Source organism: Carcharodon carcharias, chromosome 18, assembly GCF_017639515.1.
Source record: "Carcharodon carcharias isolate sCarCar2 chromosome 18, sCarCar2.pri, whole genome shotgun sequence".
NCBI lineage: Eukaryota > Metazoa > Chordata > Chondrichthyes > Lamniformes > Lamnidae > Carcharodon > Carcharodon carcharias.
In genome coordinates, this window is record NC_054484.1 from 93,820,846 (window position 1) to 93,845,319 (window position 24,474).

At 43.0% G+C, this 24,474-nt stretch overlaps 1 protein-coding gene across 1 annotated transcript in view; it reads left to right on the forward strand.

Annotated features, from left to right (window-relative positions):
- The window catches only part of LOC121290480 (leucine-rich repeat-containing protein 63), a 52,071-nt gene that overhangs the window by 16,224 nt on the left and 11,373 nt on the right, over nucleotides 1-24,474 (forward strand). The window contains exons 5-7 of the mRNA XM_041210920.1: nucleotides 8,296-8,394; nucleotides 12,555-12,691; nucleotides 22,289-22,372. Of these exons, the coding sequence (XP_041066854.1) occupies nucleotides 8,296-8,394; nucleotides 12,555-12,691; nucleotides 22,289-22,372 (320 nt within the window). The remainder of the gene's footprint in view (nucleotides 1-8,295; nucleotides 8,395-12,554; nucleotides 12,692-22,288; nucleotides 22,373-24,474) is intronic.

The window sequence follows — 24,474 nt, forward strand, 5'->3', positions numbered from 1 at the left end:
ATCCAAGACAAAGCAGCCTGCTTAATCAGTAGTCAACCACCAATGCAAAGTAGCAGCAGTGTGTATCATCTGCAAGATGAGTTTCAGCAACTCGCCAAGGCTCCTTCAACAGCACCTTCCAAACCCACAACCTCTACTACAGAGAAGGACAACGGATATATGGGAGCACCACCGCCTGCAAGTTGCCCTCCAAGTCACATACTATTCTGAATTGAAATTATATGACTGCTCTTTCACTGTCAATAGGTCAAATTCCTGGAACTTTGTCCTTAACAGCACTGTTGGTGTACCTAAATCACATGGACTGCAGCAATTAAAGAAGCTGGCATAACATTGCATAACGATAATGACAAATTTCAGTTGTGATAGACAGATGGGGATGTGAGGAAATGCATAGACAGAGATATGAGAACCCAGAAGGTAAACTGGTGTGAGGTATAATGTGCTAGAGTAGACTTAAGAAGCCAGAGTGAGGAGGTTGGATGATATGTATATCAATATACCATTGCTCTCACCTTTTCTGTACTGCCTAGATCATTGAGCTACTTACTGCATTGTATCTAGAAGCATAACATCACACTCCTGCTGCTGATTTCTTGGGCCACCTTCAAACATGTCTTGTTGATATTTCCAGCAACATCTTCCTCTCATCACTGGGGAACAGTATATCCCAAAGCCATCAACTGCACATTCAGAGAAAACTTGCTGAAATGAGCTGCAGCCTTTGGCCTTCTGGATTCCTTTCTGGCACTTGTTTCTCTTTGGCCCTGAACTCTAAACTTCTTCAAATTTTGTGTCTGGAGTATCCCTTTTATGTACTGCAATTGAAATTGTATTGTGTGGGTCTACATCACCCCAGCTAATGCAGATTGGTCAGAAAACATGGATTACCAATTGCAAACAGACTGCACTAACATCTGGGTTTCCTGTGGGCTATCAAAACCCCCCTACTCCCAACACATTGTAAACTTAAAATGAAGCCTATTATCGATGCCACAGTTATTCAAGAACGAACTTGAAACTGTGTAGCACCTTTCACATCCCAATGCATTTCACAGCTAATAAATTTCTTTTAAAGTGTAGTCACTGTTGTGATATAGGGAAATATGGCAGCCAATTTGCACATACTAAGATCCCACAAATAGCCTGTTTTAGTGATGCTGGTAGAAAGATAGATCTTGGCTTGGCATATCGATAGATGTCGACTAATCTCATGAACTGGTTTATTTTGAGAAAGCACTTAAGATGTTAGATATTTTGTAACAAGTTACAATTAGTATCCACTAATGTTTGTTTGCCTTGTTGCACCACAACTTATTGCTCCTTCTTGCTGGTGTGAATCATTCATGCCCTCTTGCGCAGGGTGTGTTCGGTGATGTGTGCGCACAATATGGCAAGAAGGCCAAATATTAGATTCACAATGTTGTGAAACCAATTTGCAGTCGTCCATTCAGCCCTTCGATGGCGGGCCACGTTCCCCGCCGTCAGACGTCAGGAACTTCATTGTAATACATCAGCGTATCATTATAAGGCCATCCCACCAGACTCAATCCCACCACCCACCCCCCCCCCCCCCCCCCCCACTCCCACTCCCGCTGGATTGTCCGCCCACATTGGTGGGAAAACACGTCAATGTAGAACATGTCTTGACAACTGTGACGTGCAGAGGTACCACCCGGGCATTGCTCACATCACGGACATCTGAGGAGTAAAAGATGCTGGAACCTGACACCAACTGCACACTGGAGGAACGTCCATGGCATGCTAGGTAGATTCTCATGGACCAGGCTCTGCTGTGAAGCAGTTCACAGAAGTTGGAAATTTACCGTTGATGCTCACAACAGATGATGGTCAAGGGGGTGGGAGAGCAAGGTCTAGGATTGACTAGGAGAGGAAGAGGTGTCGGGGGGGGGTGTGTGGTGATGGGATGAGGTTGAGAGGGGGTAACAAAGGTGTCGGAAGAGTGAGGTTGGGAGGGGGGGAAAGAGTATGGGGAGGAGGGGGTAACAGGGGAGAAGATGGCAACTGGGTGTAAAGGGGGTGTAAGGGAAGGAGATCGAAGGGGGGAAAGAATGCGGAGAGAGGAGGGAATCTTGGGGGAAGAAGGAATGCAGAGAGGGGAGGGAGTAAGGTTGGGGGAAGAAGTAAGGTGGGAGGAAAGAGGAAAGGTGAAGGAGTAAAGCTGGAGGAAGAAGTGAGAGTGGCTGAGGGAGTCAGGAATGGGGAAGGAGTATGGTTGGAGGAAGAAGTAAGGCTGGAGGAAAACATAAGGCTGGAGGAAGGAGTCGAGAGGGAGGAAGACTAAGGGTAGTGGAAGAAGTAAGGGCATCTGAGGGAATCAGGAAGGAGGTGGGGATGCCCAGAGGCCCAGGGGGGCTGGGAGGGGAAGGGGTTTGGGGGGTAAGTGGTCCAGAGGGGGGGATGTCCAGGTGAACATGCAAGGGAGAGGTCTGATGGGTCCATGACTATCTCCTGGGGAGCGAACTGAGGGTGGGTGTGGTATGAGGGAACGGTGAGAATGACCGAGGGCAGAGTGAGGCGGTAAGGTGGGAGGCTGAGAACTTGACAATAGCGGTAGAAGGGACAGCGAGGGTGGTTGGTGGGGACTCGGAGGCAGGCATGGACCCTGGAGGTGGAAAGGAGGAGGTTGGGAAGGTGAACGTGGATGGGGGTGAGATTTTCGGAAAGGAAGGGAATGTGCACATTTACTGGGACATCCCCGAAGGAAAAGGGTTGGGGCTGGTATGTCACGGAGGGGAGGTGGAAGGTGATGCCAGGGGGGTCAGTTGTCATGGGAGAAAGGAAATGGGTGACTGGGGAAGGGGAAAAGATGGGGGAGGTGATGAAGAACCGAGTCCAGACCATGCTGTCTAAATCGAAAGTGAAACGACAGTCATGGTGGGTGAGATAAGGTGCTGTGTGGGAGTGTGATCATTGGGTGGGCAGAGATGCAGGTCAGCTCAGTTGGACAACTGAAAGCGAACCCCAGCAGGCAGCATTGAAAATGTTCAGGACATTGAGGTGAGTATGATATGTGAAGGATCCGCGTGCGTGGGAGAGTGCTTGCATGAGTCACCGAAAGGCCCTGCCACACACACATTTCTCCCTCCAGAATCATTTGTTGGCCTGCTGCTCCCTCTGCGGTGACAGAGGACAAGGTTGAGGGACTCAAAGGCAAAGGGGACTTGGATGGAGAGGACAGCCTCTGAGATTCCTGAGTGGATGACTAAGGAGTGTCCAGCTGCTGCTCCTCCTCCCTTCAGATGCCTGGGGGCCCCTGGCCTGACTCCTTGAGGGGAAGAAGCACCTGGAGGGACATCAAGGTGCCCCGTTTCCCTCTCGCATTGCCACTGCAGCAAAAAACCAATGGCTCTCGTGACAGAGTGCACGTCTGCACACATCTCTGTGTTCTGCTGGACCAGGATCTCCATGGCATCTGCCATGCTCCCCATGCTGACATACATACACTCACATGCGGGCACCACTTTATCAGAGAGCAGGCGGACGCACTCCTCTGACTTGTGTGCCACTTTATTGAGGGCCCTAACAGCTTTGTGTGATGTTCCCACACCTTATGCTAACTTTCCAGGATGAGTTGGAAGGACAAATACAGAGGCTCATCATCTGGCTCGGATCTCACAGATGCCTGCACCCCAGCAGTCCTCTGAGTGCGGTGGAGCTTGCATGAACCTGCTTCCTGCTGCTGCAGACATGTGTCTGTACGGTGACCACCAGATTATGAACCCAAACCTGCACTAATCTAGGTGTCACCGAGTTGTGTGTCTCTGTGCTGGTGCATGGTGTGATAAGTGCAGTGATGGGTCTTCCAGGTGGCTTATTTCCAGCTCTTCAATGGAGGAGGTGTCCTCTTGGCTGGAGGTGAGGATGTGGATGGAGCTGAGAGACTTGCGGGTGTCAGTCACTTGGCAAAACTCCCTGTGAACCAAAGTAGAGATAAGTAGTGCATGGCAGCAGAGTCAAAAGCAGGAGAAGAGCACTCACATTTGCACTGAGAGAGGGGTGATGTGGTGCAGGATCCTCACGAGAGTGTTTGCTGCTGACCTCACTGCAGGCATGGTCCGTGTCCTCACCAGTCAGCACGATGGCACAGTCCTCAAAGTGAGTGAGGGGCCTAATATGGGCCACTCCACCCCAGTCTGGGATCTCTTCCTGCGGATGTGAGCAGGCTTCTCCTGCATGAAAACGGATGGAGAGAGTGTGAGCAGGACACATGGAACTGTGTGGAATGCTTGTGTGGTGAGCGGAGCCATGGAAAGGATGAGGACGCAAGCTCGAAAGAATATAAGTCTGATGGAGATATGAGGGTGCATATGAGAGTTAGTGGTGTTGTCCCGTGAGCTGTGAAATCCTTGTGGATGTGTGTGTGTGAAATAAGAGTGATGAGAAGAGTGAGTTACCTTGGCAGAACGGAGAACATTCGCCCTCTTGCGGCACTGGGTGGGTGTCCTCTTTTGTAAGGCATTGGCGCTGGCCACTGCCTCCCATGCTGGATTGGTGATGCCGCTACCCCTCCTGCGGCCAGAGCGGGGGTTGAGGACATTATGGCAGTTTTCCATGGCATCCAAAAGGCACTCAAGGGATGCATCACTAAACCTGGGGGCTGCAGTCTTTTTGCCTTTTGGGGCCATCCTGTCTTCTGTGCAGCAGTTGTTGGCTGGAAGCCTGAGAGGTGTGCGTGCTGCTGGACTTTAAATATGGCACCCAGCGTGATGAAGCAGTGAGATGATGGTGTGGCGGACAAATGAGAGCCTACCCACCATGGAGACGGTGTGTTTCCTGAGAATGCATAATTAATGCGCCAAATTTGGGGCAATACAGTGTGAAAAGCCACCATCACGGCCAGTTGGTTCCGCCCTCTGTCGCTGCACTGAGTTTTCAGAAATGCACTGTTGTTAAAAAGTAGTTTGTAACCTTTTATTTTCTTGTAATCTTATTTTCTGCCACTACCACTTCATTAACAAAGTAGTTCTCAAGTAAATCATGGATTTCATTCTTTTAGATTTGGAATGATTTGATCTCCAGTTGCAGAGTTTTCAGAGCAAATTGTTGGCTGTGGATTGGCCTGAAGCCCCATCAGTGAGATGGAAGTTCTTAATAAAAAGATTTATTTTTTCAGCTTTGTAGTTTCAGAGCATCAGGCAAGGAAAAGCATCAAGGAAGAACTGTATAATTGTAATAATATTGAGTTAACACAGCGTAGTGGAGGTGTACGGTCTACAGAGTACCCTCTTCACATTATTGTTATTTCTTGGTTTGATGTGATTGGCTACTTAGCCTGCTTGATGACATCGCTGTTGCTGGATACCAGAAATCCCCCTATAACTGGCACCAAAACGAAAGTAAATTCGGGAAATGTGCAATCCATGTCTTATAAATCACTAGATCTTTATTGGACAGTTTTCTTCCAGGTCAACGGTGAGCACTGTGATTTTGCCACTGACTGCAAAATCTGCGTCATTGTATAATTCATCTACATGCTCAGCAAAGTACATCATTAGCTGCTGCCAGCATCAGTGACCAATCACATGATAATACACAACATTCAGACACTAAAGAAAATAGGTCATTATTTTGTGTAATGATGTTTAATATATAGTAGCTAGTTTCAGGCAAGGACTATTTTTATGATAAAGCCAACTATACTTTATCAAGTAACCTTGCCAGTAGGAATATATTTGTTAAACTTCTGAACAAAGCTCACCTTCTGGAAGCACCACCATGAGGCTCAGGAAATAATCGCTGGTAAAATTTGGCCCAGAATTTGCAGCCATGTTGACAAAACTATCATCCTCCAGCTTGGTAATGAAATGGACAACTAATATTTTATCTTTTATGTTTTTATGTTGTGGTTTTATTTACAAGACACTGATCAAATCACAATGTCAAATGTCTTAATATCCAGTGGCTATTACTAAATGTATGGACCTTTATACTGTATAGAGTTTTCACGTACAGCTTTGTGTCTTTCTGTTCATTAGACTTTTTATTTGGAAAATATTTGTGAGGGCCATTGGCAAATATTATGAAGACCAATAGACAATGGAGCAATTCTAGTGTATTTACTTTCACTTTACTAACTGACAGTCAATTCTATAACTTTGTGCATTAAAATTACTCCCTAAATTGTATTTAGTTTACATTTGTTTTTACTTTAGACTCAAATCCCTTTGTTCTTCTCCTTGGGTTCGGCTCAAAAGTCTTCTTCAAATCTACCCTAGCAGTTCCCTTTACATACAAATTAAGCACCAGTTCTCTGTGAATTAGATGGTGTTAAGTTTGTGCCATCATTGGTTCCTATTATTCTTTATATATAAATTCTTTGTAGTTGAAATTGAAACTTTTACATCCCTTGACAATTCAATGTTCTTAATCATTGGATACCCATTTAAACTATTTTGTCAATCTCCAGTTTTTTTAATGGCTGCAATTTGTGGTTAATACTTAGGCATATTGTGCTATAGCTTATTATGGCACAGCCAACGGTAAATGCTGAGTTCAAATCCCAGTGGGAAACTTGAAACAACTGCCACAATTTGTTTTGCAATTTGTATAAATTTTGAGACACATGCCTCGAATTCAATAGTAATAAGACCACCAAGTCTAATAGGTTTTTACAAAACTAGATCAAACATTTATTGACAAGAAAAATTATTTTAAGCACATACATAGATCTACAAATTACTACTATAATAACTTCTAAATCCCCTAATCAATTTAACTCCCAGTTACACTTTCATTAAGGCAACCTTAAGACACATAGATTTTAAAAGACCCAGGCAAGGTGATACTCAATACCCTGAACCAATCGAACTCAAAGTCAGTTTTCTTAATTTCAGTCCTTTGAAGACAGCAGCTTGAGGCGTAGATGCTGAAGGCTTTTCACACATGTTAGATCTTAAAACGCCTACCCTTACACACAACCTTCAGTGCTAATACACATTTTCCCCTATGAATGCAAATTCCCATTGTTTCACTTTGTCTTTGGACTTTACCGTTCTGATAATAAAAATCTCTCATAGTACTAAGTTTTACCAGTAATGTTTGGGAAAAATAAACTGAGCAGAATTTTACGAGTTGGCGAGCGGGGTCGGGGCCTGCTTGCCGACGTGTAAAATGATGTGCTTTGACATCGGGGGGAACTCAAGAAATCACTGTGCTCGATTTAAATTTTCAGGAAGGCAGGATCAGCGAAATCAGCTGCGCGCCTGCCGACCTGTCAATGGCCAATTGAGGCCATTGACGGGGTCAATTAAGTAATTAAAGGACCTGCCCATCCAATCTTAAGGTTGGTGAGCAGGCGGGAACTAGAAAAAACATGAAACCTCATCCATGGGCGGGATGAGCTTTCATGTAGGCTTTAAAAATTTTAATAAAGATTTTGTAAAAATTACGGACATGTCCCAACTCGTGTGACATTGTTACAAGGGACGTGTAAGGGAAATTTTATTTTTCTATTTTTATCTTTTTTACATGTACAGCCGATCTCCCTGAGGCAGCGCTTAGCCTCAGGGAGATGAGTGCGTTCTTTTGTGCGCATGCGCGAAAGAGCGCACTCTCGATTTTGGGATTCCCCCCCCTGCCCGCACAGGGAGCACATAGCCTTAATTGGCCCACCCACGTAAAATGGGGGCGCACCCCCGATCGGGGGCGCCAATCGGAAGTGCGCCTGCATATGCCCGCCCATCAACTTCCCCCCTCCAACGGAGGGAAAATTCAGCCCATTGTTTCTAAATTTCATCTGGCTAGGTGCCACATTTCACCCCTCCTTTGAAAACAATCTAATAAATGCGAATGTCCTTTTACACCTTACATTCTGAACTCCCCCCATGTTTACCATGTTTACATCAAAGCCTTCAGACCACAGCTGCTTTTAACCCAATTAAGTCCCACGCAGACACATATGGACACAGTTGCCACTATTTTACAATAAATTCCAATAGCATTATGAAAATTATTATATCTGCCTGACAAGCTACATGAACAGTATCAAAAATAATCCAAACTCTCTCCATGTCTTAATGGCTTCATTCAAAGTATCTGAAGATCTTTATTAGAGATGCAGCCAATGTACCAATTACCTATTTAAACAATTTTCATAACTGCCAAAGTCTGTCAAAATATTATGTATAGTTTGAAACATTTAGTATTTCTCTAATTTCAAAATAATGTAATTTTTATTCTGTTAATTAAAGTAATGACAAAAGATACAATTGTACATTTCAAGATTTAAAAAATATGTTTACCATCTTGTTTAATATTGTTACTATATTATAGGGTCATTTTATTAGCCAACTTCCTGATCTGACTGCACTTGCTTCCGCACTAAAGTATCTGAACTTGTCATTCAACAGTTTTCAAAACATCCCTGCTGAGGTGAGTGCAATTTATTAAATAATCTATAGTATTTATGCTTGTACTGTATTTATGCTTGTACTTGTACTTGGGGGAGGCAATGGTGTTGTGGTATTTTTGCTGTACTAGTAATCCAGAGACCTAGGGTAATGCTCTGAGGACCTGGGTTTGAATCCCACCACAGCAAATGGTGGAATTTCAATTCAATAAAAGTCCAATGATGACCATGAAACCATTGTCAATTGTTGTACAAACCCATCTGGTTCACTAATGTCCTTTAGGGAAGGAAATCTGTCGTCCTTACCTGGTCTGGTCTACCTGTGACTCCAGGCCCACAGCAATTTGGTTGACTCTTAACTGTCCTTTGAAATGGCCTACACAGTTGTAACAAAAAAAGGAATGAAACTGGATGGACCACCCGGTATCGACCTGCAATCGCTGCCCTGTCGACCCTGCAAAGTTCTCCTTACTAACGTCTGGGGTCTAGTGCCAAAATTAGAGCTGTCTCGCAGACTAGTCAAGCAACAGCCTCAAAGGCATTCTCGCGGAATCATACCTGACTCCACCATCACCATCCAGCAGAGGTGGTGGCACAGTGGTATACAGTCGGGAGGGAGTTAACCTGGGAGTCCTCAATATCAGCTCTGGACCCCATGTCGTCTCATGGCATCAGATCAAACATGGACAAGGAAACATCCTGCTGATTACCACGTACTGCCCTCCCTCAGCTGATGAATCTCAGAATGTACTCAGGGTGGGGGACTAAGTCCATCACCAAGATTGGCTTGGTAGCACCACTACTGACCGAGCTGGTCGAGTCCTAAATGACATAGCTGCTAGACTGGGTCTGTGGCAGGTGGTAAGGGAAAAACATACTTGACGCCATCCTCACCAACCTGCCTGCCGTAGATGCATCACAGTATCGGTAGGAGTGACCACAGCACAGTCATTGTGGAGACGACGTCCCGCCTTCATATTGAGGAGACCCTCCATCGTGTTGTGTGGCACTACCACTGTGCTAACTGGGATAGATTTCAAACAGATCTAGCAACTCAAGACTGGGCATCCATGAGGCACTATGGGCCATCAGCAGCAGCAGAATTATACTCAAACACAATCTGTAACCTCATGGCCCGGCATATCCCCCACTCTACAATTACCATCGGACCAGGGGATCAACCCTAGTTCAATGAAGGGTGCAGGAGGGTATGCCAGGAGCAGCATCAGGCATACCTAAAAATGAGGTGTCAACCTGGTGAAGCTATAAAACATGACTACTTGCGTGCCAAATAGCATAAGCAGGAAGTGATAGAGCTAAGCGGTCCCACAACCAACGGATCAGATCTAAGCTCTACAGTCCTGCCACATCCAGTTGTGAATGGTGGTGCATAATTAAACAACTCGCTGGAGGATGTGGCTCCACAAATAACCACATCATCAACGATGGAGCAGCACAGCCATGCAAAAGATAAGGCTGAAGCATTCACAACAATCTTCAGCCAAGTAGATGATCCATCTCGGCCTCCTCTGGAGGTCCTGAGCATCACAGTTGCCAGTCTTCAGCCAATTCGATTCACTCCACATGACATCAAGAAATGGCTGAAGGCACTGGATACTGCAAAAGCTATGGGCCCTGACAACATTCCGGCAATAGTACTGAAGACTTGTTTTCCAGAACTTGCCCCTAGCCAAGCTGTTCCAGTACAGCTACAACACTGGCATCTACCTGGCTATATGGAAAATTGCCCAGGTATGTCCTGTACATAAAAAGCAGGACAAATCCAACCCAGCCAATTACCACCCCAACAGTCTACTCTCCATCATCAGTAAATTAATGGAAGGAGCCACCAACAGTGCTATCAAGCAACACCTGCTCATTGATGCCCAGCTTGGGTTCCACCAGGGCCACTTAGCTCCGGAGCTCGTTACAGCCTTGGTTCAAACATGGACAAAAGAGTTGAACTCCCGAGGTGTGGTGAGAGTGACTGCCCTTCAAGGCATCAAGGCAGCATTTAACCGAGTGTGGCATCAAGCAGCCCTAGCAAAACTGGAGTCAGTGGGAACCAGGGGGAAAACTCTCCGATGGTTGGGGTCATACTTAGCACAAAGGAAGATAGTTGTGGTTGTTTGAGGTCAGTCATGTCAGCTTCAGGACATCACTGCAGGAGTTCCTTAGGGTAGTGTCCTAGGCTCAACCATCTTCAGCTGCTTCATCAATGACCTTCCTTCCATCATAAGGTCAGAAGTGGGGATGTTCGCTGATGATGGCACAATGTTCAGCACCATTCGCGACTCCTCAGATACTGAAGCAGTCCATGTCCAAATGCAGCAAGACCTGGACAATATCCAGGCCTGGGCTGACAAGTGGCAAGCAACATTCGCACCACACAAGTGTCAAGCAATGACCATCTCCAACAAGACAGAATCCAATCATCGCCCCTTGATGTTCAATGGCATTACCATTACTGAATCCCCCACTATCAACATCCTGGGGGTTACTACTGACCTGAAACTGAACTTGACTAGCCATACAAATATTGTGGCTACAAGAGCAGGTCAGAGGCTAGGAATCATGCAACGAGTAACTCGCCTCCTGACTCCCCAAAGCATGTCCACCATCTACAAAGCACAAGTCAGGAGTGTGATGGAATACTCCCCACTTTCCTGGATGGGTACAGCTCCTACAACACTGAAGAAGCTGGATACCATCCAGGACAAAGCAGTTCGCTTGATTTGCATGACATCCACAAACATTCACTCCCTCCTCCACCGACGCACAGTAGCAACAGTGTGTACCATCTACAAGATGCACTACAGGAATTCACCAAAGCTGCTTAGACAGCACCTTCCAAACCCACGACCACTACCACATAGAAGGACAGGGGCAGCAGAAGATGGGAACACCACCACCTGGAAGTTCCCCTCCAAGTTACTCACCATCCTGACTTGGAAATATATCGCCGTTTCTTCACTGTTGCTGGGTCAAAATCCTGGAACTAACTGCACTGTGGGTGTACCTATACCACATGGACTGCAGCGGTTCAAGAAGGCAGCTCACCACCACCTTCTCAAGGGCAAGAAGGGATGGGCAATAAATGCTGGCCCAGCCAGCGAAACCCGCATCCCATGAATGAATATAAAAATAAACTTTACTCCAATAAATTATGAGATCACGTGCCCAGATCTCAACCTTAGCATTACTACAGTCGAACCTCTCATGGCCAACTTCCATATTTAAATTAATAATTCGCATCTGGTTACCAAGGATACGGAATACATTAATTATGGAGAACAAATACATAGCATATTGTTACACCCTCAGAATAACACCACACAATCAATGGATTACTTTGAAACCATGCTATTGTTTACCAAATTAAGACTAGCATTTAATGTAGTAAACTTCTGCATCCTTACACATCCTTTGAGCAAATAAACTGATATGTCATGTAATTTCAGTGAGTAGAAATTAAAACAAAGACTACATAACACCTCAGTGATGTTTATTTATCTGTTTTCAATTATGCTAGTGCTAAGTTGGTGCATTAACTTGCAATCATTGTCTCTAGAAGGCGATATGAGATATTTCTGTCACTGTTGTCTAATATTTGGAAGATTTAGAAAGTTAAGAAATTAAGAAGCTGTCACATCATAAATTTCACAATGTTTTTGGCTTCACAGCAAGACCACATTTGTAGTGTGCAAGCACCTTTAAAACAGTTTTAGATTATTCAGCTCTCTTGTAAAACTTTACTCAGATTTGAGTGAACTCCTCTGTGGATGGAAGTGTATTTTTGCATTTGCATATCCATGAGACAAATCTTCTGTTTGCTGTCATTTCTGTCTGGATTTATTTTGCTAGAGTATGCAAAATTTTGGAGAATGAAGTAAATGAAGTGAAGATTATCAAGTATGTAAAAACAAAACGTTCAGCCACAGAATTCTTGTATTTGTTCTCTTTTTACTGTTTTTACCTTATATCATCTATTTAATTTCTAGTGTCTCTCTTTAATGGTCTACTTCGCTTCTCATAGTCATTCTTCCCAACATTTGAAACTTTTCTTTATTGCTTTACTTTGTAGGCTGACTATATTGATATGTTGCCAGCAATTGTGTACAGTACTTTTAAACATTTTAAGTGCGTTAATAAGCTTTCATATTAACTCTGTTTTATCCTTAAGATTTATGGATTCTCCCAACTTGAAGTGCTGAATTTAAGAGACAATCCTATCACGGACATTTCTTCTGATATTGTGAAACTGACAAATCTGAGAATCTTTGATATTTCATTCTGCCTGGTTTCAACTCTGCCAGCTGGGTAAGGTGGTCCATAAGTCTTATAGAGCCTTATTGCAATTTTTACTAGTGCACAAATTTTGAAACAGTCACATTAAATTTGAATTCTGAGCGAGTAATTGATATCATTAAATGTCTAGGTGGCAGTAGACTTTGCAAATCCACTTTCACAAGAATTAAGCCCATGACATTTTGTGATGTAAAGAGAGTAGATTTTATGAACCTGGGCTGCTAGCATAAAGGGACACAATCTCTTTGGTAGTTTTGGGAATCTGTTGAGTCACCAATATTTTCTGTCCATAATTCAGCAAAAAGCTTTCTGTCCCTCAAATAGCTTTTTAATTGGTCTAAAAATCTGCTGTTGCAATTACTTACCAGTACTTTGTTTTTCCTACATTGTCCCCAAAACATTCCCATTCCTATTATCTACACAGTAAAAAAGATACTTTTCCCTTCTATGTTACTTCCCATGCTTAATTCTTGCAGAAAATGTCATTAGCATTGTGCTGTACCAGAAAGCTCTTAATAACAATTGAATCTCTTCAGCAGATGCTAATTGCTGTGATTGTATCCAAAATCAGTCAAATCCCAATGTCCATATCCGTCATCAGAACACTTAATAAATATTGCATTTAAGAATCAGCAACACAAAGATAAATTTCATCCCTATTAACTCAATTTTTAATGCAATGGATTAGATTATAAAATACTGGGAAAAAAGAAATCTTTTATCTTTGAATTGCCTTGTTCCCATCTTAGTTGTTATTTGTAAATTTTGAGCCTGTTTGTCATATGATATTGTTTATTGGGTGTGCTGCACTTTGGATATGGTTCTCCCACAGAAGCAGGCTGAATCCCACAGCTTCTATAATGCATATCTCACACAGCATTTGTCAGCAGCAGCTAAATCTTTACAAACCAGTACAAGATCTATTGCTATCTGGTTGTCGTGTGACATTTATCATTGCAGAACATTCTGAGCAATGTAATTCCACAGAGGTTTAGCAGTTTCAAAATTGTGTAATTTGTATGTGTATTGTTGAAAAAAGAGACATGCTGTTGAAGCTTTTTGTCTTGCACTCATCAGGACAGATTTGCAAGAATACCAAATCACAAAGGGAATAACAATTTATACTGCATGAGAAGAGGGTGCTGATTGGTTGGCAAGTAGACTATAATTGGTGGAGGTATTGTCATGGAGAATGCACCAGGAACAGATAACTGTCAAGCTTGTGTTTAAATTTAAACCAGATAGATCAACTCTGATTGGTCAGGCATTGCCATGGGGAATGAATCAGGGAATGGCTGTCCCGCAAGCTTTTGCTTAGTTGAGAAAGGTGCAATGCATGGACATGTTCTTTTTGCTCTCAAAGGACAGGGTCCTGTGTGAATATATGTAGCTTCTAGCACGCATAAGTGTGCCACATTGCAAGCCGGACAAATAATCTTAAATTGGTCGTCAGCCTTAAGTTTGTTGTCTTGTCTTTGGGGGATGTAATGCTACAGACATACACTAAACAGAATAAATTCAATGGAAAAACTCAGCAGGTCTGGCAGCATCGGCGGAGAAGAAAAGATTTGACGTTTCGAGTCCTCATGACCCTTCAACAGAACTGAGTTCTGTTGAAGGGTCATGAGGACTCGAAACGTCAACTCTTTTCTTCTCCGCCGATGCTGCCAGACCTGCTGAGTTTTTCCAGGTAATTCTGTTTTGTTTTGGATTTGCATCCGCAGTTTTTTTGTTTTTATAGAATAAATTCAATTACAATCAGGTGTATGGAAAAGGACAAAGATAGATCAAAAGTAAATGTTTTAAATTGGGGAAAGGCCAGTTTTACTAAGCTGAGATGTGATTTGGCAAAAGTGGACAAAAAACAGCTATTTGAAGGTGAACCATGATCAAACCAGTGGGAGGTATTCAAAAACAAGATAGAGAAGGTTCAGAACAAATATGCTCCCACAAAGTAAAGGGGTGGGACTCCCAAATCTAGTCCCCCCGGATGTCACAGATCATACAGCATAAGATAAGGCAGAAAGGAAAGCATGTGACAGATGCAGAGAGCACAATACTGTAGAACAGTGCTTCCCAAACTATTTTCCAATGTGACCATATTTTAACACTTAAAAATCAGCATGACCCCAGATGCCAACAAAAACAAAATAGCAATAAAGCGGCAAAATAACATTCAGTATACAATTATTAAAGTTCACATATTATAGATCAACATTTAACAATGCATCATGTAAATGTGAAAATATGTGTTTTTAAATAACTTTGTAAAAATGTTATTTTATGTACTCATGCAGGTTTCAGACAATCTGTCCATATTCCCTGGTGACAGAAGTCCTGCTCCTCTCTACTGCCTACATTGTAATTACCTCTCCCCACTACCACACATGTCTTCCCAATCTACTCACTCACACACACACACACACCAGCCTGTCTTCACAACCTCCTTCCCCACACTTACTAAGAAGCCTCTCTTCCCAACCCCCACTCACTCATTCACCAGTCTTTCTTCCCAACCCCACTCATAAACACACAACAGCTACTCTTCCCAAAACCCCTCCCCACTACTCACTCACCAGCGACTCTTCCTAACCCCCTTCTCCGCACTCTATTCACTCACCAGCACCTCTACTCAACCCCCTCAAACACATCAGCCTTTCTTCCCAACCTCCTTTCCTCCACTCACTCACTTAGCAGCCCATCTTCTCAACCTACTTCCCCCCACTCACTCACTTAATAGCCCCACTATCCCCACCCACTCAGTAGCCCCTCTTCCCAACCTCCCCACCTCACTCACTTAGCAGCCCCTCTTCCCAACCCTCACACCCCCATTTACTCACACTCACTAACTTCTCTCCTGTTCCCCGCTTTCAGTCCATTATGTCAGTGCCTGTGAAGCTGAGACTCTAGCAGACTACAACAGGCAGACTGGAGCAGAATTATAGAAAACTTTGAAGCCACTACTCACATTTTCGGTTCAGCCACATGACCCCCAGTTTTTCCCACACTCTGGACACAGTCAGTCTCTGCTGGCCTCTGACAAGTCAGCGCACAAACATCCTGGGGCCTGCTTGCATTTGCCACTAAATTTGTTTTCTGAAGTTAAAGGGCACTTTGGGGCACCTTTTGCCCCATGTTGTTTGGCAGAATTGATCCAGTGGGCCCAAGGCTGTCCTGTTAGTGCCTCCGGACTGTGTCGTCTCCATTCCACAGTCATTATTTCTGCTCAGAGCAGAGGGAGCTTCCAACCTTAAATGCGACCTCTATGACCCCATTGGGAGTCATGACCCACAGTTTGGGAACCACTGCTCTAGAAAATCTAAGGGAGTATAAAAAGTGCAGAAGTGAATTTATAAAGCAAATTCAGAAAACAGAGGACGTAGAATTGGCGAGTAAAATCAAAATGAACCAAAAGATGTTTTATAAATACATAGAGGATAACTAATGAAAGAGTAGAACCATTTAGAGACCAAAAAGGTTAATTATGTGTGGAGATAGAAGAGATGAGCAGGGTTCTTATTTTACATGTCTTCACAAAAGAGGGGGACAATACAGACATTGCTGTTAAGGAGGAGTGTGAAATATTAGGTCGGATGAAATAGTGAGGGAGGTAATATTAAAGGGTTTGGTTTCCTTGGTGGAAAGGTTGCCAAGCCTCGAATAAATGTATCCTAGGCTGCTAAGAGAAAGGCAAAAAATAGTGTAGGCTCTGACCATAATTTTCCAATTCTTTATGGCTACAGGTTTGGAGGTGGAGGACTGGAGGATTGCTGACATTGTACTGTTGTTTAAAAAACAAGGAAGGGATTTCCCAAATAATTACAGGCCAGCCAGCCTAACCTTTGTGTTGAGCAAATTATTGGAAAAAATTCTGAGGGACAGTATAATTCATCATTTAGAAAGGCTTGGATTAATCAATGATTAATTAGTCAACATGGATTTGTTAAGGGAAGGTTGTGCCTGACTAACTTGATTGAGATTTTTGAGGAGGTAATTAGGAGGGTTGATCAGGATAGGGCTTTTGTAGTCTACACGGATTTTAGCAAGACTTTTGACAAGGTCCCACGTGGCAGAAAAGTAAAAGCTCCAGGGATCCAAGGGAAAGTGGCAAATTGGATCCAAAATTAGCTAAGTGGCAGGAAGCAAAAGGTAATGCTCTATGCGCGTTTTTGTGGTTGCAGTGGGGTTCCGCAGAACTCAATACTGGGTCCCCTATTTTTAATGATATATATCAGTGATTTATATCACTGCTGGTCAGGTGGCTACTGCTGACCAAGCTGGGCAAGTTCTGAAGGACATATCTGCCAGACTGGGAAAGCAGCAGGTAGTGAGGGAACCAAGAAAGGAAAGAAAGGAAGTTGCTGATGATACAAAAATTAAACCCATCTAGTTTGCTCATATCCTTTACGTAAGTAAATCTGCCATCCTTACTCAATCTGGCCTACATGTGACTCCAGATCCACAGCAATGTAGTTGATTCTTAACTGCTCTTTGAAATGGACTAGCAAATCACTAGTTCTGCATATAGTTCGGGCCACCACATTAGAGTGAGGATGTGAATGCATTAGAGAGGACACAGAGGAGATTTAGGAAGATATTACCAGGAATAGAGAATTTTAGCTATGAGGGATAATAGAATAATCTGGGATTGTTTTCTTTGGAGCAGAGGAGGCTGAGGGAAAACTTAACTGAGGTGTATAAAATGATGAAAGACCTGGATAGATTGGATAGGAAGATCCTATTTTCTGTAGCAGCGAGGTAATTAACTAGGGGACATAGATTTGAAATAATTGGTTGAAGTATTAGAGGGGATTTGAGCAGAAATTGTTTCAACTGGAGGGTGGTGGGAACTCATTGCCCGCAAGGGTGGTATCTGCAGAGAAGGTCAAATAGGTTTTTCCTTTCTTGTTGGTTCCCTCACTACCTGCTGCTTTCCCAGTCTGGCAGATATTTCTTTCAAAATTCGCCCAGCTTGGTCAGTAGTGATACTGTCAAGCCACTTGGTGATAGCCAATGAAATCCCCCAGCTGGAATACATTCTATTCCCGTACAGCCCTTGTTGCTTCTTCCAAGTGGTGTTCAACGTGGAGGCGTATTGATTCATCAGCTGAGGGAGGGCCTCAGCTGTTTTCCTTGTCTATGTTTGACTTGATACCACAAGATTTCATGGGGCCTGGAGTCAATGTTAAGGACTCCCAGGTCACTCCCTCCTAACTCTAGTGAGACAGGACATACCCAAGGATAGTGATGGAGGTCTGGGACATTGGCTGTAGGATATGATTTGGTGAGTATGGCTATGGAAAACTGTTACTTGACTAGTCTGTGAGACAGCTCTCCCAATTTTAGCACAGGTTCCCAGATGTGAGCAAGGACGACTTTGCAGGGTCAACTGGGCAGGATGTGCCATTGTTGTGTCAGCTGCCTCAGTTGAGGTCAGGTTGCCCATTCAGTTTTATTCTTATTTGACTTTTCGTAGTGATTTTTGGTACAATTGAGTGATTTGCTAGTCCATTTCAGAGGGCAGTTAAGAATTAACCACATTGCTGTGGACCTGGAGTCACGTGTAGGCCAGACTAGGTAAGGATGGCAGATTTACTTACCTAAAGGACATGAGCAAACTAGATGGGTTTAATAATAAAGAAATAATTATCTTTTACCAACTCTTGAATTAACTAATTTAAAGAACAAAAAATACATTAATACTGACTAACCAATCACTCTCTCTCCACTCCTGTCCCTTTATCTCTGCTGCTCTTATCATTGGCCCCATTATCACTGTGCTGCCTCTCTGCACTCTGACTCCTTTATCCCCACCACTCTCAGTCACTAGCCCTGCTGTCTTTCTCCATTCCCACTGCTTTTAAGCTCGCCACTCTTGGTCACTGTTCCCACTCTCTATATGCTCACACTATCTGCTTTCTATCTGCTCCTGTTCCTTTTATCCTCGTCCATTTCACCCACTGGTCCTGCTGTCACTGTGCTCTATTTCTCTTTGCTCCTGCTCCTTTTATCCACTCCACTCCTAGTCACTGATTCTGCTTTGTTGCACTCAGACTGAAGTCATGCAAGGTTAACTTACTGCCATCGTGGCTGCGGGTACTAGTGTTCAAAGGAGACTGGTCGCGTATTACAGCAGTCCTCTACCAAATTACTAGGATTGCTGAGGTGCCACCCCCGGGGAATGGCAGTGGTTCTATGGACCACAAACCTACGGCCCCCTGTATCAGGATGACAACATTTGTACTCTCTGCCAGTATACAGGCTGTTGCTTGTCAGCCAGCCTGCCCAAACTGCCGCCACCCATGCTGAGATAATAGAGTCCAAGGCCTTCTGTAGTTTCCTCCACAGAAATTCAGCATATTTCCACCAGCTATGCAGCAGCCATTGAGGTAGCACTTTGTATAAGAGATGACACAGGCAAAGGCACACAGTAGAACGATTGCACAATGGTGATTGGCTTAATTATATAAGTAATATGGTGTGATTAGATTTATAAATTTTGTTTGTAATGATAATTTTGTGGTAGCCTTTAGTTTTGCTTTGTGGCCAAGAGAATGAAGTATTGGTCAGCAACAGAAGATAAGGATTGTTGGACTGTTGGTGAACAGGGAATTGGAGTCGCAGTTACTGATATTGTTTCAGGGAATTAATTCTTCATTGTCAGCCTGGAAAGAAAGGGGCTTTTTGGGTTGACACCTCCCTTTCCTTCCTCTTGCTTTTCCACTTCTTCCTCCTCCTCATCATGCCCCTCCTCCTCAAGTGCTTGCTGGATAACCAGTGGCAAGGGCTGTCCCCACATGATAGCAATATTATGCAGCGTGCAGCAAAGCTCCATGAATTCTGAGACCTATCCAGCTAAGGACTGAAGAACTCCTCTAAAGCAATGCAGGCAATGGAAAGTTGGTGCAGCTTGCTGAACAATCTGCTTTATCGCACAACTCTCACTGTATGCTTGCTACACTTGTGCATGAATTATCAACCGCAGTCATGAGCCATTTAGTCAGCAGATAGTCCTTGTCACACAGTAGTCATCCTTTGATTTGATGTGGAAGATATGCAGCTGGCACAGTGGATTGCTACATAATAAAGGATTCATGACTGCTATCAAGATACCAGACATTGACCTGCATTATTCATTGTATACACACACCAGGTGGGAAGGAAATGCTTTCCAATCCCAATATATTGCAAAGTTGACATGTCGTGTTTGCAAAGCAATGTGCCTGTAGTCAGTGGCACCCTGCATCATGAGGAAGCCTACAATTCCTAGCAAAACCTTTTGTTCACTCCACCTACTTCTCTTTGGAAAGATGGGATGAAATGTTATCTCTCAATGAGTAGAGAGCCTCAGTGATCTCCTTTAGGCAACAGTGGACAACAAACTGAGATGTTGCTGGTATCTTCAGATCCAGCTATGCTTCATTCCAGCAGGAATGGCAGTCAACTACTGCACTATATCTGGTAGTAACTGGATTGTGCAGAAGCATTGAAGTCAGCACAAACTCTTCAGCACCTGCCATACCACTCCCTGTAGACTTGCAACTGGAAACTACTATGGGAAGTGCCAAACACTTGCCAAATTATGTTAACAACCAGGAGAAATCCACCAGCAACTAACCTGTGAGTAGTTCATGGTTCCTTTAAATAGTGTTTATTTAATAGTGGCTTAACACATGCTCAGCAGTGTAGGATTAAGAGGTGGTGTCAGTAGGCATGTGGAACTTTAAAATGGCAGCGCTGGGATCAAATCAACCTTGCAATTAACACCACCAAGGTTTCTGAACCTTGTAACATCCAAACAATGGGGTGCGACCAAGTCTTTTGCACCCTTCATCTTCTGGGGAGAACTAGTGGTAGTATCAGAAAGGCCAATCCTCCTGAATTGTCTAGGAGTCATTAAGAATGGAAGATGAATGTCCCAGGCACTTACTGTTGGCAATGTAGGAGAAAGGTAGAACTTCATGGCAGAATTTTTCTCTTGTTGGGCGGGTGCGTGCCTGACCCAAACAGGAGAAAAATAGTGCATGATGACATTGAGCGAGCGTCCTGACGTCATCATAATGCGCGTGGGAGATGGCAGCGCACCCGCCAACAACTAAGCAGGCTGTTAAACCCATTGATTAATTAATTTAATTTAATTTTTCCCTGCCCTCCCCTTACGGGCGAAAATAGGCCCAGCAGCCTTTGCATTTTTTGTGAAACCTCATCCATGGGCGGGATAAGGTTTCGACCAATGATTAAAACAAAAACTTTTAAAACTCATTTTTAACGTCCCTACTCATGTGACAGAGTCATATGAGGGGACATGTTTTCCTTATTTTTCCATTCTTTATTTGTAATGTTAAAAATTTTCAGCTCCCTGAGGCAGCTCTGTGCCTTTAGGGAGCTTTCACTGAGGACACCCGTGCGCATGATTCACTCTGGCTGGTTGTTAATTAGCCAGCCAGCGTGAAATCGTGGTCGGAGCCTGATCGTGGGCAGCAGTCGGTTTCGTGGCCACTCCTAGGCCTGCCCACCGCGCCCACCCGACAAAGTAAATATCCTGCCCTATGTCTGTAGTTTGCGACGGAAGACTCCTTCGTACTGGCATGTTCCCACTTCTTAAAACTTCTGACACAAAACCAGAAGCAAGATACTTAATTACAGTGCGCTCAGTCATTATAATGTAAATTGGGGGGCGGGGTAATAACGTTTGAAAACATCTGCGAAGAATGACATGACCAGATTTCGTCTATTCAATGTCACACAATCAAATGTCCAGAGTTGGCAACCCTATCCCAAATTAGAGGATCAGAAATTCTGTATATTTTTAAATGTAATAGATTATGCAGAAAAAAATACGCAGTCTGCTTGTGTTGTTTTCAGAAAATAACTGACAATATAACAATATTTTATCTCTTACTTGCAAGAGGCACCAAGATCCAATAACAAATAGCTTGTTTCTTTTATACAGTTTATTGAACATGCTGCTGTCAATATTTTGATATTTTATTGTGGGGAAATATTTTAAAATTTAATTGCTGTTACTCATTTGTTCTTAGAATTTATCCACTTTACTAACATAGTTCTAATATATTTCCTCAGCTTAAATAGTGCCTTTAACGTAGTCAAACATCTCTGGACACTTAACAGGAGCGTTACCAAATAAACTTTGACACTGAGCCACACAAGGAGATATTGGGGCTGGTAACCAAAAATTTGGTCAAAGAGAGAGGTTTTAAGGAGCTCCTAAAAGGAGGAGAAAGCAGTAGCGAATTGGAGATTTAGGGATGGAATTCCTGAACTTAGCACCAAGGCAGCGAATGGAGGAACAATGAAAATCAAGATGTGGATGGGAGCAGAATTGGATGAACAAAGAGATCAACACAAAAGAATTGGTCCAGTGTTAGTTCATCTTAAAATTTCAAGCACCCCAATTTGTAAGCATCAAATAAATGGTATTGAATTAAGATCCGTGACAAACGGAAATTACTCCTTGGTTAGGCAGAATGTGCAGTGCTCATACAGGCTACATAATGTTATCAATGCACTCCAATTCTAGTCCAGCAATCTCCTAAAAGTCTTTGGCAATTAGATTAATCTTAAAAAGAAATGGAATTTTTTTAACAGGCTATTCCTCTTACCAAATATCCAGTCTCTGAATGTTGCCTACAACAAGATATCTTTCATTTCTAACGACATTAAGAACCTAAGGTTAGTGATGAATGTTTTCGTATAATTAACATAGCATCTTTCATCATGATAATATTTCCATTAATGCATCAATGCAGGTTAGCTTTCAGTGAAGGATCTGATTTTGAATTACTTTAAAAACCATTAAGCATTTAATTTACATGTACATAAAGGATTGGGGGTCAGGAATCAGAAGTACAGTTTCAGAAGTTGCAGATGACACCAAACAGGGAAGTATAGTTAACATGAGGAAGGTTGGGACATGATACATTAATAAACTAGCATAATGGGTGCGTAAATGACAAATTAATTTCAATATAGATAAGTGTGGTGGTGCATTTTAGTAGGAGGATAAGGAGGCCTCATACTCCTTACAAACATACAACCATAGCAGGAGTAGGCCACTTGGCCCTTCGAGCCCGCTCCACCATTGAATAAGATCATGGTTGATCTGATTTTAACCTCAACTCCACATTCCTGCCTATCCCCAATAAGCTTTCACCACCCACCCCGCACCCCCCCCCACCCCCGCCTTGTTTATTAAGAACCTATCTACTTCTGCCTTAAAAACATTCAAAGATGTTGTCTCTACCGCCCTTTGAGGATAAGAGTTCCAAAGACTCACAACCCTCTGAGAGAAAAAAATTCTCCTCATCTCTGTCTTAAATGAGCAACCCCTTATTTTTAAACAGTGACCACTATACAAATTGTATTAGGTCACTCCTTACCCTTCTCTTTTATAGAGAAAATTACTACAGCCTGATCAGTCTTTCCTGATAGTTATAGCATTTCAGTTCTGGTATCACCCTTCCAAATCATTTTTGCACCTTCTGAAATGTCTCTCTATTTTTTTTGTGACATGAATGGAGACCAAAACCATGCACAGTACTCTGAGTGTAGTCTAACCAAGGTTGTATATAAGTTCCATATGACTTCTCTATTTTTCCTGTAGAAATGAACCCCGGTGCATTATTTACCTTTCCATGGCCTTATTAACTTGTATTCCACTTTTAATAATTTGTGAATTTGTACTCCAGGTTCCTTTGCTCTTCTTCCCTATTTACACTCTTATTTTGTACTCTTATAAGATCTTCAGGGGACTTAACAGGGTGGATGTGGAGAGGATGTTTCCTCTTGTGGGAGAATCTAGAACTAGGGGCCTGTTTATGAAGGGGTTATGATAGGGTAGACTTAGGGAACATATTTTCACTTGTGGGGCAGTGCAAAGTTAAGAGTCATACATATAAGATCGTCACTAACAAATTTAATAAGGAATTCAGGAGAAACTTCTTTACTCAGAGAGTAGTTAAAATGTGAGATTTGCTACCACAGGATCAAATCCTAGAATGACACAGCACAAAGGAGGCTACTCAAGACAATTGAGCTTGTATCAGCTATTTGGTAGACTTACCCAATTAATTCCACTTCCTTACTCTACTCGCATAGCTTATATTTTTTCCCCCTCAAGTATTGATCCAATTTTGTTTTGAATGTTATTATTGAATCTGTTTCTGCCACTCTTTCAAACAGTGCATTCCAGATCACAACTTGTTGCATAAAAAAAAGGTTTCTCATGTAGCCTCTGGTTAATTTGGCAATCATGTTAAATCTGTGTTCTCTGATTGCCGACCCTTCTTTCACTAGAAACAGACTGTTCTTAATTACTCTATTAAAACAATTCATGATTTTGAACACATCTGTCAAATCTCCTCTTAATTTTCTCTGCTTTAAGGAGAACAGCCCAGCTTCTCCAGTCTCTCCCCATAACTGAAGTCCCTCACCCTTGGTATCATTATAGTAAATCCCTTCTGCACCCTCCCCAAGGCCTTTACGTCTTTTTTAAAGTGCTGTGCCCAGGATTGAGCACAATACTCCAGCTGAGACCCAATCAATGTTTTATAAAAGTTTAGCATATCTTCCTCTAATACTAAGGCTGAGGATCTCAATACTTCTTTTTAACATCTTCCTCAACCTGTTCTTCCATCTTCAAAGATTTATGCAGTCTTTATGTTCCTAATTCTCCCCTTTAAAATTGTACCATTTAGATCCTATTGCTTCTCATCATTCTTCTGACCAAAATATATAAGTTCATACTTCTGTCTGTTAAATCTGATTTGCCAGCT